The sequence below is a fragment of the Antedon mediterranea genome, chromosome 3, assembly GCF_964355755.1.
Source record: "Antedon mediterranea chromosome 3, ecAntMedi1.1, whole genome shotgun sequence".
NCBI lineage: Eukaryota > Metazoa > Echinodermata > Crinoidea > Comatulida > Antedonidae > Antedon > Antedon mediterranea.
The window spans coordinates 20,714,311-20,728,925 of record NC_092672.1 but is presented as its reverse complement, the minus strand read 5'-3'; the positions used below and the strand labels follow the sequence as shown (position 1 = coordinate 20,728,925).

The 14,615-nt window shown below is 29.8% G+C and overlaps 1 protein-coding gene across 4 annotated transcripts in view; it reads right to left on the bottom strand.

Annotated features, from left to right (window-relative positions):
- LOC140045025 (uncharacterized) overlaps positions 1–14,365 on the bottom strand; it is a 36,747-nt gene extending 22,382 nt beyond the window's left edge. For all 4 annotated transcript variants that reach the window (XR_011844524.1, XR_011844525.1, XM_072089758.1 and 1 more), the window contains exons 1-14: positions 14,252–14,365; positions 13,214–13,330; positions 11,904–11,997; positions 11,358–11,393; positions 10,706–10,954; positions 10,043–10,208; positions 9,401–9,504; positions 8,598–8,717; positions 8,059–8,172; positions 7,491–7,657; positions 6,684–6,773; positions 5,980–6,138; positions 5,387–5,632; positions 4,632–4,817 (exon numbers count right to left, since the gene is read on the bottom strand). Coding sequence is in view for 2 of the 4 variants with exons in the window: in XM_072089758.1 (XP_071945859.1) it covers positions 4,632–4,817; positions 5,387–5,632; positions 5,980–6,138; positions 6,684–6,773; positions 7,491–7,657; positions 8,059–8,172; positions 8,598–8,717; positions 9,401–9,504; positions 10,043–10,208; positions 10,706–10,954; positions 11,358–11,393; positions 11,904–11,997; positions 13,214–13,330; positions 14,252–14,296 (1,893 nt within the window). In the remaining 2 variants the exon portion in view is untranslated. The remainder of the gene's footprint in view (positions 1–4,631; positions 4,818–5,386; positions 5,633–5,979; positions 6,139–6,683; positions 6,774–7,490; positions 7,658–8,058; positions 8,173–8,597; positions 8,718–9,400; positions 9,505–10,042; positions 10,209–10,705; positions 10,955–11,357; positions 11,394–11,903; positions 11,998–13,213; positions 13,331–14,251) is intronic.
- Between the last annotated feature and the right edge of the window lie 250 nt (positions 14,366–14,615).

Here is a 14,615-nt window from a genome sequence, read left to right as displayed (position 1 = left end):
AAATCCATAATGAATTCAAAATTACACCAATTCAATTAACCCATAATAAATATAAATTAGCAAGTAATATTTTTGAAACACATTTTAAAATATTTCTGACAATTAATGGCAGAACACACAAATGCTATATATAATGCAATTCCTTCTCAAAATTAATTTTAGGCCATAAGCAGTAGCTGAAAAAAGGCCTAGAAAATTAATTTTGTTCGACGTTCAGGGTCTACATTTTGAAAGTTGATATTGTGAAAGAAATATGTTATCCATACTATATCAAAAGTTCACCACAAAATATCCAGTCAATTTTGAGCAATAGCTCTGCAATTATAGCCGTTTTTAGGTCTGGACCAATTTTTATGTAGTAATAACTTTACAAATTAATACTTGACCAAGTGTTATTATATTTACCATGTGGGTAGTCAAGTGGATTGTAAACACATATCTAAAATTCAAAATCTGCGTATTCTGTATGTGAGAAAAACTGAAAAATTTAGATTATTTAGTCAATTTGAGACTTTTTGGGATTTTGAGATGCACTATCTTCATAAATAATTCACATACAGTACCATGTTTATATTTTCTGTATGACTTCTTAAAATGGTTGGTAAACAGCATATGGAATTTGGTAGTTGTAATCTTAAAAAGGTTTTTATTGAGGAAGCTTAAAAAAGTGTGAATTTTTACAAATTATATAGATAATTTTGAAGATTTTGCCATTTTTAAGGAGTGATATCTTAGAAAATAGCTTCCTAAATATTTGATGTGTGGCCATTTTAGATAAATTGGTTGTCATATTGGATAAAATTGCAGCATTTTGGGCATAATGGTGGCCATTTTTTGTTTTTTCAGTTACAAAAATGAAATATTATTTGAATATTTATTGGTACTTTTATGATTGAATTTCTATCTCAATAAGATCTTTTAATCTCATAAACTTACAATATTTTAAACAATTTTGTCCAAAATGCCTACTGTAAAATTCTCCTACATAAGATTTCTCCGGGAAAAAATAAATATATATATATTTGTGTGTGTCTTAATACTGTTTGTGATTTAGGCTAATTTCACTACAAGCATGTGTATGCGAGTTTGGTCTAATGGTTTGTAACAAGCTTTTCAATTAACAATAGTTTCAGTTGACTAACAATAGAACAGCAATGCGAAAATCAAACGAGTGAATTTGAAAAGAAATAGGTTTTTTAAACTACTCGCATCAAAAAAGGTGCACATTAAATTAAATTATGTTTTAAAATTACAAATCACAAATTTTAACTCATGCCTCTTGTACAAAAATAAAGTTTTTTTGGACAAGTAGTTCTCGAGAAAATGCAATTTTAGTTTACTTGTTACTTTAAGACTGCTCGCCGGCTTTTGAAAAATTCTGTCCTATCTTTTAACACTTGCAGGTCTGAAAAGTATACTAAAAAGTGGTCCAGAATTTGGACTATGGTCCCAAATGGTCCAAACATTTAATGGAATGGTCCTTGACCACATATCTATCTGTATATTCATTTTGGTAAAGATCTTGTAATTACTTTTTGAGTAATCTTGCTAACAAACAAACAAACAAAATGAAAGCACTCAGAAACTGAGTGAAATACTTGGCAAATTTTAACTCTTGCCTCTTGTACAAAAATAAAGTTTTTTGGACAAGTAGTTCTCGAGAAAATGCAATTTTAGTTTACTTGTTACTTTAAGACTGCTCGCCGGCTTTTGAAAAATTCTGTCCTATCTTTTAACACTTGCAGGTCTGAAAAGTATACTAAAAAGTGGTCCAGAATTGGGACTATGGTCCCAAATGGTCCAAAAATTTAATGGAATGGTCCTTGACCACATATCTGTCTGTATATTCATTTTGGTAAAGATCTTGTAATTACTTTTTGAGTAATCTTGCTAACAAACAAACAAATGAAAGCACTCATAAACTGAGTGAAGTACTTGGCAAAATATATCCACTGACTGGGAGCATGTTGAAAGATACAATTTTTGCTTTACATGGTTAAAATACTGATAAGGTTAATAATTTGTTTAAATAATTTTTAATGCAAACAATTCCGGCATTGCAACAATGACCTTTCTAAAATCAAGATTGACCAGAATAATGGTCGAGGAGTGTCTTGAAGCTGTGCCGATTTGCGGCGCCTCTGCCTTAACCCATGTAGTAAGCTTAACCGCGTGACCAGTCGACTAATATTTTGGTCCATATCAAAGAATATGTCCATGTTAAAAAAAAGACAGAATGCGTGCTATTTAATATATCGTACGGAAGATAAGCTTTTGAGACATGACCAATATCAGTTTTCCTGAAAATTAATAGGCATGTTCTGTAAGTATATATACCTATGTACAGAATGAAATAAGGAAGGACACACATGGGTACTAAAAAAAACTAATTATCAACTAACAATAGATTAATTTGAATAACAATAGAACAGCAACGCGAAAAACAAACGGGTGAATTTGAAAAAAAAAAAGGTTTTTTAAAACTACTCGTATAAAAAAACCTCTACATTAAATCAAATTATGTTTTGAAAATTACAAATCACAATTTATAACTCTTGCCTCTTGTACAAAAATGAGGTTTTTTAGACAAGTAGTTCTCGAGAAAATGCAATTTTAGTACACTTGTTACTTTAAGACTGCTCGCCGGCTTTTGAAAATTGTCTCCTATCTTTTAACACTAGCTGGTCTGAAAATAATATCATTTTTGTTATTTGTGAAGTTATTAATAAACCAAATTTGTTGATTTTCAGTAGGCATGGTCTGAAAGTATACCTATCTACACGCAAAAATTCAGAAAGATAACTTGAAAGCTGTAGGCGCTATCGTGCTAACAAACAAACAAACAAACAAACAAAGTAAATACTATAGTATGTTGATACTCCTCTCAGTCCCATATTGAAAGTCAGTCTACTCTAGGACGTTGGCTAGAGCCTAGGCTAGCTATCTTTTGGCCTCTTATTTTCTCTAAACTGTGTTTCTAACAAACCATAATCATACACCTGTTAAGCAGGAAACAATTTTCATACAAGCATATCATCTTTTTTCGCCAAAAATCTCTGTTTACAACGTTTGTTTAAATAGCAAAATAAACCAAACTTCTTGACTCGCGAAGAATACATGCGTTGCTTTTTTACACACTTCTGCACTTCATGCGTTATGAGGATTCCTCAATCTGTAATCATAATATGATTGGTGAAATACAATCATGTGGTACAGATTTTTGGATGTTGCGGATAATTTTGAACATGTTTCCTTTGTGGGACCAAATCACTCACGCCGATACATCCCGATGTATATCAAAATAGAGTACCAAAATCAATCGATAATTTATCAAAATTTACACACACGATTGTGAAGAACTTTTGATATGTTGTTAAAAAATATTATATAAAATTACATTGTAAATATTTAAAGAAATTCTAGACCCCTAACACTAGAACGAGATGAAACAATACGATTTACTGCTTATGGCCTATTTGTACATTTCTTAGTTTTTAATCTTTCTCAGTTTACTTCAATCATTTTTTTTTACTACATATGCTTTATAGTTGAAGATCTCAACTTTGTTTGGTTTATCATGTAAATATTTTGTAATTTGTTTTTTCTGTCTAATTTTTTAAATGCTTATTATATACTTGTTGCACATCTCATTCAGGCTATATAAGAGATATAAAAGAGATACAATCAAGTTCAGTTCAGATTCAAGATACGGATGAGACGATAAGCAGAACAAGATAGACCAGGTGGTGATTATGTCAAATGTCACAATTGCAACTAGTAGGTATTCTAGCGATCGGTGGAAAGAAAGATTCGTTTGTAAAACAGAAACCATAGTCCTAAGAATTACTAATTTGTTGATATCTTCTCCTGAAATAAACAATTATACAACTACGACTAACCTCTATTAAAGGGATCACACTTTGTTGGGTCCACATTATGTGGTGTCCTCTTTAATAGGGGTTCTACAACTAAGCTCTATTAAAGGGATCACACTTTGTTGGGTCCACATTATGTGGTGTCCTCTTTAATAGGGGTTCTACAACTAACCTCTATTAAAGGGATCACACTTTGTTGGGTCCACATTATGTGGTGTCCTCTTTAATAGGGGTTCTACAACTAACCTCTATTAAAGGGATCACACTTTGTTGGGTCCACATTATGTGGTGTCCTCTTTAATAGGGGTTCTACAACTAACCTCTATTAAAGGGATCACACTTTGTTGGGTCCACATTATGTGGTGTCCACTTAATAGGGGTTCTCACGTTATGTGGTGTCCACTTAATAGGGGTTCTCACGTTATGTAGTGTCCACTTAATAGGGGTTCTCACGTTATGTGGTGTCAGTCCACTTAATAGGGGTTCTCACGTTATGTGGTGTCCTCTTTAATAGGGGTTCTACTGTAATAAGTATTAGAATATACAGTAGTAAAATTAAACAAGGTGTAAATTTGAAATTCAATATAACCACCATTAACTTTCATTATGGTGACAGTAGATAATATTAGGCTCCAGGACAAAAAAGTTTTCTTTGTGGAAGACATTACATTTTGACATTAAACTCATCACATAAAAACATTATCACAATGTTTAGGTCAGATTATTCACAAAGGTATAGTGCATAATATTACTAACCTTAAGCTTGGGATCAATAACTGTGATAATTGTTTTAAACTTGTTAACTACTCCCATCAAATCTATAACAATTATTTCTTTGAGGATCTTGTCATCTGGGTAGAACAGAATCTCGCCGATGTCATGTAAGTACTCCAGAAGCACTTTGTAATTGGTTATCTTACAACGGACAAGTAAATCATTCATCTAGAAGGCAAATAAACATAACAATTAAATAAAATTAAATTCAAACTTGAAAGTTTAACCAATATTGTAACTTGTGCTACTGTATGTGTTTGTTAAACAGAATATTGGAAATAATACTAAAAGTTACTACAAGGACATCATTTTTCATGATCATGAAAGGGTTAGAATTGAACTTATTAAATCATTTTGTATTTCAGAACATTTTGGTATGTTGTCTAACTAAAATTACACCATTCTGTTACCGATAACATTCGACATAAACAGTCGATTAACATTGAAAATTAAAGCAAGTTTAACATTATACCCTCATGGGAAAAATTTCTACCAACTATAAACCAACTGGTTTCCTATACACTTTCAAATGCAGGTGACCATGATGGTTACAATGATAGTTGTTTTAAACAATCAACTATGTATTTCAACTAACATTGACAGAAAAACAGGCTTTAATGTAATAGTCTAAACGAATGTAACTGGTTATTGTTTTCAAACAATTTTTACCTACACTAAATTGTAAAGATATAATTATAATTGAGATCAAGCTGAAAGAAAGAAAATGTATTTCTAACCTCAGACATTGGTAGATACAGTTCTTTCCTTAGCTGTTGTATTTCTTGCATTACTTGCAGCCATTTGATTGGCAAAGTGCGAATCATCATCTGGAAAAATTTTTGTATTTGGAGAATGATTTTAGAAGCACCGCTCTTTTCAAATGGGACACTGTTTTCAATTGTAAATAGCTCTCCTTGATACACCATGTCCCAATATGGTTTTCCCTTCAAGGCTTCCCAAATTGTATTCTCTATTTCTTTTACCTAAAATAAATGACATGGGCTATTATATGACATGCTTATGTTGCCTTCTAGGTAGGTGATATGTGATATAATGAATTTTGGGGGTTCTTTTTTGCTCAAAATGAAATGTATGTTTTTATTATATTGTACACAAACGTAAAACATACCTCATTGTTTAGGCATGCTGTTTAATAATATAGTACAGATATATATCTTTAATTTGTTCTTTCTTATAATATCTATGTTCGAAATGTTCTATTCAATTAATTAAACCCTCTTACTTAGTTTTATTTTATTTCTCAATTGCAAGTGAATGAATTTAACCCTGACCAATGATGTTTTAGGAATTTTTCAGAAATGCTATGTACCCTTTGTTGTCTTTCTTGTTCAGTTTTACCAAGGCTCTCATAATGTGTACCAATCAGCAGTATCTTGTTATTTTGTCCTTTTCTTACATTTACAAAAACTGAACGAATCCAAAACAGAATGAACTCAAGATTTGTCATTTGATGTTCATACATTTTTCCCTAAATAAAAAAAAAATGAACAAAATTTACATTTTTAATGCTTTAAGTTCTAGTTTGAAACATTTTGGCAAATTATCTATTATTATTAGCAGCACAAATTAATATAGAAAAACAACACTATCATGGAAGTGGAATTAACAACAATGATATATCAGGTATCTGCTATTAACAACACTATCATGGAAGTGGAATTAACAACAATGATATATCAGGCATCTGCTATTAACAACACTATCATGGAAGTGGAAATAACAACAATCATTTATCAGGCATCTGCTATTAATAACACTATCATGGAAGTGGAATTAACAACACTCATATCAGGCATCTGCTATTAACAACACTATCATGGAAGTGGAAATAACAACAATCATATATCAGGCATCTGCTATTAACAACACTATTCATGGAAGTGGAAATAACAACAATCATATATCAGGCATCTGCTATTTGCACAGTTTGTGTTAAGGTAAAGAATAACATGAAGGAAACATTTTATTTATGTACAATTACATAAACATTTGAAATTTGTAAAATCTACTTACAGTTGTTGGATCACAAACTTTAGCTGGGGCATTAAGACCTTCATTCATGTTGAATACCACACATACAACAGCATAAGACACCATGAATATCTATAAACATAATCATAATTGTCAATATTAAAAACTGTTTATACACTAATTGTGTCACAGTATATACTAGCACAACTGATTATTTGATTTTTTTCCTCACAAAGTGCATGTTCACCTTGGAAACATTTACAATCTTAATCATTGGTTTAATAAATAATGAATGTTTAATATTACATTCTTTCTTTTCTATCCCTCTCTGCTAATAATACATAATATTACATCAATTAATACTATTTTAATTAAAGTCTCCCAAAACTGGACACCATTCGGCTGGCATAATATGTCTTGGTTTACAGAAATTCTGATATTACAAATGTATTTTTAAAGGTAAAACAGAATTTGGAACTTTTGACCTCAATTCTGGTTTTGGTTTAAGGTAATCGAAGACTAGAGACTAAGTTGATTGTATTCAAATTAAATGAAGAATAAAATAATTTATAATATTGTAATAATAATAATAATTGTATTTTATATCTGATACTGACATATTGTACTATATTAGATCCACATTTTTGTAATACCTTGGAGGAAGATTATAGGTTCTTAACTTCAAATCAAGTTAGCAAGCTTTTTGATTTCAGTACTCATATTGTAACAAGGCCAAAAGACAAAGTATACACTGAAATTAACAGAAGCTCAGAAGAAGGCATGTATATTGAATATTGACGGCAAAACTAATCTCTATTAATAAAAATTAAATACACCAATAAAATTTACCCGTTGTATCACATGGTAAATTGGTTGACCACCAAAGTCCCAGATATGCATAACAAACTTGTTGCTATCCACTTTAGAGTCACCACCTTCTCTTGCAGAGCGAAGTTTGCTTACAAATTTGTTCCTGAACCCTTTAGGAATTTCTGGTTTTTCTTCATACACTGGTTCTGTTGTGATAAAATATATAACACATACAACAACTTGCATTAGGTCTCAATTGTGATTACCAAGTATAACTTTTTTATTTAAAGAAAAAGTATTTCCAATGCAATATTTAAGTATTCTAAACCTTATCCTTTCCAATCAATGGTTTAGTGATGAGTTTATTTAACCACATTGTACTGCAAGTTGAATAGATTACACAGCAGTGTCATACAATATACAAATATTAGTATTAACTGTCAAAGTAACTTGCAAGATAATATATGTTCATTAGCAGACACTGATGATTATCATTACATTTCCGCTCCTTTAATCATTTCAATATTTAGCACTTTTAGTCTTTATTTCTGATATCATTAATATGTATGAACAGCACAATCAAACACATTTCAAAATAAATATTTACCCTCTTTTTGTGGGTTTGGCATTGGATATGAACTTGTTGATGTTTCACCAGATTTGGCTTCCTGTTTTGATGTTGATGTTCCTGTTGGGTTTTTCTCTTCCTCATGTCTACTTTCTGAAAAATGTGATGATATAATTAAAGATGATGCTATCTTGTTATAAATAGCATAATGTATTAGCATTCATCATTATGCTTTATAATCAAATTAACTTGGCAAGAACAAAGGTTAGTGTAATGAATCATTTTTTGTCGATTCCAACCTGATCCAATTTGCCATCATCATTATAATATGTGTACCTTTTGTATTCTCTATTTGAATTCAAATGTCACAGCAGTAATCACAGCAAAATGCTGTATAAAGTCTTTTATCAAAACTTTTATATTAAATATATTAAAAAAAATCTCTTTTGTACCAATTTTATATTGATTGTATTTTGTGCCTTTTATGTTTATACTTTTTAATTTATTTTACAGCAGATTACAATAACAATAAAGACATTTTAAGTAAATTTGAATTAACTTTCATTAAAATCTTTTACCAGATTTTGTTTCCTGCTTTGATGGTCCTGCTCTTGGTGTGTATCCTTTTGTATGGCGTGGACTTTTCAACATTTGTTTAACTGTGACATCAGTGACAGCATCCTGATACATGTCTAAAGCTTTTAAATTAAAAAATGTTAATAAAATCCTGTATATATTATTTTATTTCTTACACAGTTACATTGGTTTTTTAAAAGCATAGAAACTTTGAAACCATTTTTATAATGTTGTTGCAATAATTTAAAAACTAATTTATCCTCAAATTGAATTTAAATAACTTGTATGTTTATATGGTAGTGGTTTTCTCCATGCATTTATGAAATATCAAAGTGTGTGCAAGAACTACCGTAGTCGCAAATTGTCACCCAAATATTAAACCTAGAGGTCTATTCAATTAATTTACAATGACATGAGAACAACAATTATTTGGTAAAAAAATTAAAAACAAGTTGTGACATGACAGTGCATGAGTCAGGGTGAATTTTAAATTTGGAGTAGAGTAGTGGCTTGGTGGTTATGATGCTTGGCTACCAATTGAAGGGTCCTGGGTTCAAGTCATGTCATATGCCAGGATTTTTTCTAATGACAAATTACAACTCCACTCCCAAAGACTTGTAATAAGACTTTGTTTATGTAGAGCATCTTGTGTATGTTTGTCTTGTGAACATGATTGCTACCTTTAAGAAGAATAGTGAATTAATTCGCTTATGGTTATCCGTGGCAATTTGCCTAAATAATTTAAAAATATAAATAAATCATCTATTTTGGTTGCAGCATGTATCTGAATAAAGTGAATACTTACAAATATCCTGCGTTGTTTCTTTCAACATTTCTTTGTTACTGGCATCTGGTGTACACACCGTTGTTTTAACCATTGCATCTGTTATTATATGCAATGGATTAAACCTGACAAAATGACATTATATAATTATAAAAGAATGTTTGCATTAATAATAAAACAGAAAATAATTTGATGGTATACTGCAATGACATTGTTTTTACGTTGCATTAAAATCTTATTTTAAACCCTCAACATACCCAGAATATTGTTGGGCCAAATAAAGGGCCAATGTAAAGGGCCAAATACTTCAACAATCAAACAACAATTTTAATAGTAAATTTTAATCAACTCAGTATATTCTTACTCTTTTACATTGTGATATTTAGATTATTTATGTTTAGATTATGTGGATCCCAATGAAAATAAGATATTTAAGCTGTTTTGGCTAGCTATGTGTATGGGTGACCGGAATACAAGCTTTACTTTGATGGTCATTCTCATCAATATTTGCTATGTATTTTGATATTATTTTATGGTGAAATAAATTGAAACTATTCAGGAAAAATGTTTCAAATGTCTTATTCTTGTAATTGATCCTACAGTAACAACTGTATGTAACAGTTTAAGTGGTTAAATGTAATAATTGATATAAAGTATGCTTACTCTTTTCTTAAAAGAGAATTGATAGTAGATGTTTTTCCAACATTCTCAAGTCCTACAAAAATAGTTCTTCCTTGATTAAACTCTGTTTGTCCTTCTTCAAGTGCATTTTGAAATGCTTTCACCGCATCAGCTCCTCGTGCCAATATCTCCTCTGGAACATGCACATCTTAAAAACACAATAAAAGGTACAATAACTATTTGTATAACTTCCTGTTTCTTTGTATACTACAGGATAGCAACTATACTCTTTATAAATTGAACAGTTTAATATGCACTAAGACTGTCTTATGAATACCTCAATCATTACTTGAAATAAATTAAGGTGATAATAGCAGAGTACAAAGATGAAGGTATAATGTATATAGAATAAAATACTTCAGCAATTCGTCACGAAAAACAGATGATAGATTTTCATCAAATGCAAAGATTTTATAACAATTGGTTTGATAAATATGTGGTACTAAAGATATATGCCAACACTTAAGCTTATAAGCCGATGCTCACAAATGCGACCAAAATTTAGACTTAGACATTTCTGCATTATTCAAAAGTGTTTTCATTTATTATTAAACACACAGAATATTGTTACAAAGCAAATTAAGAACCTTATTAATGAGAGAGTTCAGTCTTTCAGAAGGCTATCTTACGGTTTTATTTACTTACTTTCAATTTTATCAGCCACATCATTTTCCCCAGCTTTCCTGAGTGCCGCAACAAGTTCTGAACGCATGGACTTCTTTGTAACCTTAGCTGCCCATGCATTCAACATGTCATATGTCCTTTCATAGCTGTTGTTATCTGGTAGTTCAAATGAATTTATATTTTCTTGTGTCATTCCAAGATTAGCTGCTATTAGTTCCCATTTATTGAAGGCGTTATTGGCAATGTATATTAATTCTTTGGTTGTAATATCTAAATAAAATAAGATATATATAATACTGTTTATAAAATATTCTAATAAATCCTAAAATATTAGTATTTTGTTGTTTGATTGGCACCTACCCATCTCAATGTCTAGATCTAAATTACCCAAATGTAATTTTGTGAAATGTTGACTTTGTCTATAGTTGTTTTATAATTTGTAAATAAAATAATAGTTCAATCATGATAAACTCTATTTTTTTATATTTCTTTAAATACGTAAAATAATATTTAAGTAACATTTCCAAGCAGTTTATTTATAGATATTGTGAATACCAAACAAATAGAACATAAAAGATACCTAATGCTATAGAACAGTATTAATTTTTAATTCCTTTTTTTATTGGAAACAATAGCCCTATTGAGAGGCATTGAAATTGAAGAATATTCATACCTGACGATGTCATTTCGATGTAAGGTAAAGGTCCACCTAAACAAGTAAAATGAATGTGTATATCAAGCTTTTCAGTGCAGAATTACAGATTGGAAATAATGTAGGATATAAAGGATAAACATATTTATTATTAAATTACCTTTGGGACAAACATGTAGATATTTATAACAAAATTAGTAACACACAAAATGGAAGACAGGATAAAATGCACAACTGGAACCATATTACATGAAGTACCGTACGCCTTGTACATATAGATATTTATAAAATGCACAACTGAAACCATAATTACACATTTTCATGCCATGAAGTACCATACACCTTGTGTTAGATAACAAACCTAACCCTGTGAGTCTGAACATGCCCTGTACCAACAGTAGTTGAGATGAGCTGCTATTTGAATCAATCTACTTTTTTTCATTATAAATCACAAATTTTTAATTTGTTTGATTATAGGACTGACTACAAATACTACAGAAGTGATCATTAATTCTATTTTTAGAAGTTCATGCTTTTATTTGAGGCACAATGTGTTTTTTAACTTACCACTCAAAATTGCAAGTATTTCTGATTTCTTCTGTTCATCATCGTATTTATCGCAAACATTTTCATTATAGATATTAAATGCAGACTTTCCATTCTGACAATCAAAGTGTTTGTGATTTAAAATAAAAATATTAGCAATTATAGTTATAAGCATACGTTCTGATAAATCCCTCAGCTACTCTTTTAAAAAAAATTTAAAAATTCAGCTTAATTTCATAATTTGCAAGAACATACTAAACGAAAAGATAAGCCAAACTAAATAATACTAATAGGTAAAATAACCCTGGCCATTAAAAAAAATCAAATTGTGACAGACTAAATAAATATATTTCATAATAGTTTTGCAAATTCTAGATATTTCAAAGGTCAATAACTTTACTATTGGCCATATCTTGGAAAAATATTCCACTATGAACTAAATCTACTTCCACTCAGTGCGATTTTATGCATTAATATCACTAAACCCATTTTCCACGATATTTTTCTCAGGGTGCTGGACACGTTAATCCAGGCACGATGTGAAATCAGCCGAAATAAAACATTTATGGGGTTTTTGGGCCAAAATCATTTCATAAGCCATAAAATAACCACACATGCCATTAGATCTGAACTAATTAAATATATGCTCTGAAAGAATTTGAACAAAATAAATCATTTTTGGTCTAAATCATGTAGCTTACTAATAGTCCAAAAGTAACCTGCAACTGAAATAAATGTTAATGATGAGCAACTGAGAAAATAAATTTAATATCAAATAATATGTCAACAAAATAATTTAAAGACATATAGAACAAATACTTATGTAGTTTCAATATTTATATTATATGTATTTAATTATTATAACATATACTTCAGTATACAGTTAAATATGAAACTAAAAGTAAAAATAATGCAAGCATGCTGTTTAAACCATTCAATTTAGATTTACAACTTAACAATACAATGTGAATACTGTAATGGAAAAATAAAAAAGAAATGTTAATAACTATAAATATCATACTATATTCATTTTAATATTTCTGTAATTAATCATTCCATCAAACAAATATACAGGAACATGTGAGGAGGTGGATGGGCAATAGACTGCTCCGAGGGTCAGACAAGAAAAAAATAGCCTGTAATATTTTCAATTTATAAACGTGGTGGTTTTCAGAACTTATAAACGTGGTGTACCACAAACTTGATATCAACAGATAATAAAAAACCTTTTTGTTTCTATTTGTTATATTTTATATAACTTTTAAAAAAAAGAATAGAACTAAACTTTATTATTAAAATAATTGCATTACAGTACTTAATAACAAACTAACCTTATTTTTCTTCCAAATGTCCATACGTCCTTCCTTTATGAAGAACACAAAGGTATTTTTGTGTTCATCATAAGTATGGTTTTCTTGTGCAATTATATGCAGAGCGTTGTCTCCATTCTTGAAAAAAAGTGAGAAAAAAAACAAAGTGCACAAGCACGTACTAATACTGTGAATATTATATTTTGATTGTACATACAATTTTTACTTTAGTAAAAACTCTCCAATTTCATTTACGAAACATGGATGATTTATAAATGATATGATCAAAACCTACTGAATGTTTACCATTACTTATCTATCATTTGATTGATTATATTGATTGATTATATTTACTGAATACAAAAAGAGCATATTTATTTAGCAAGATATCTGGAGAGAAAAAACCTTTTCATTTAAAGGACAAAGTTCTTTAGTGAAATTTCAATATACTTTACAAATTGCAGATGATAAAAATGGTATACTTGGATATCAGTTATAATACTTTATGATTGATTCACCTTACAATTTTATTCATTATAATGCTAATATAAAAGCTTCTTGTCAGCTTTTTAAACTATTTTACATCAAATCTTTTTGAATTAAAAGATAAAATATTTGGTTTTATCTCAGTATCTCTATGGTTTTATATACTTTTTGCTTTAAGATTCTATAAATAGGCTGGTGAATTTACAGTGGAATCAATAATACCTACAATAATATCATGGCACCAGCCAGGTACAGATATAAGAAGTTTGCATAGAGCGTGGTACACAAACAGAATGCACTAATTTGAGGATAACAAATATAGGCCTAAAGAACATTTAACATTCAGGATTGAATGGTGGTAGCTGATCAACTTGGATTATAATATGGTAAAACAAAATCAAGATTATTCTGTCCTAGGGATGGAGCGAAAGGGTGAGGGGGTAGGTGCAGCAAATAGTATAATCCTCACAGTATTGTGTAATATACCTGCATACACTGTGATATTTACAATACGATGCAATAATACATGCATAATTATATGAAATTACTAGATATACTGTGTATACAACTTACATTGTTTTGTTGGTTCACATTACAACCAGCATCAACTAATGTCATACAGCATGCAGTGTGACCATTTAATGCAGCTACCAAGAGTGGTGAATTTTCAAACTAAAAAAATAGATTATAATATGTCATACAACTATAACAAACCTCTTTAGCAATGCACAGTAGAAGCCTGACCATTAATAATTGTGGTATAATTAAAAATATTTTTAAATATATATATTGTTAGATTATTTAATTTAATCATGATCATAATAAAAAGTTTACTCAGTGAATAGATACATTATTGAATATTTTGAATGTTAAATGTTCTTTAGGCCTATATTTATTATTTTTTCAAAAATAAACATATTTTAATGTTTATTGTGCA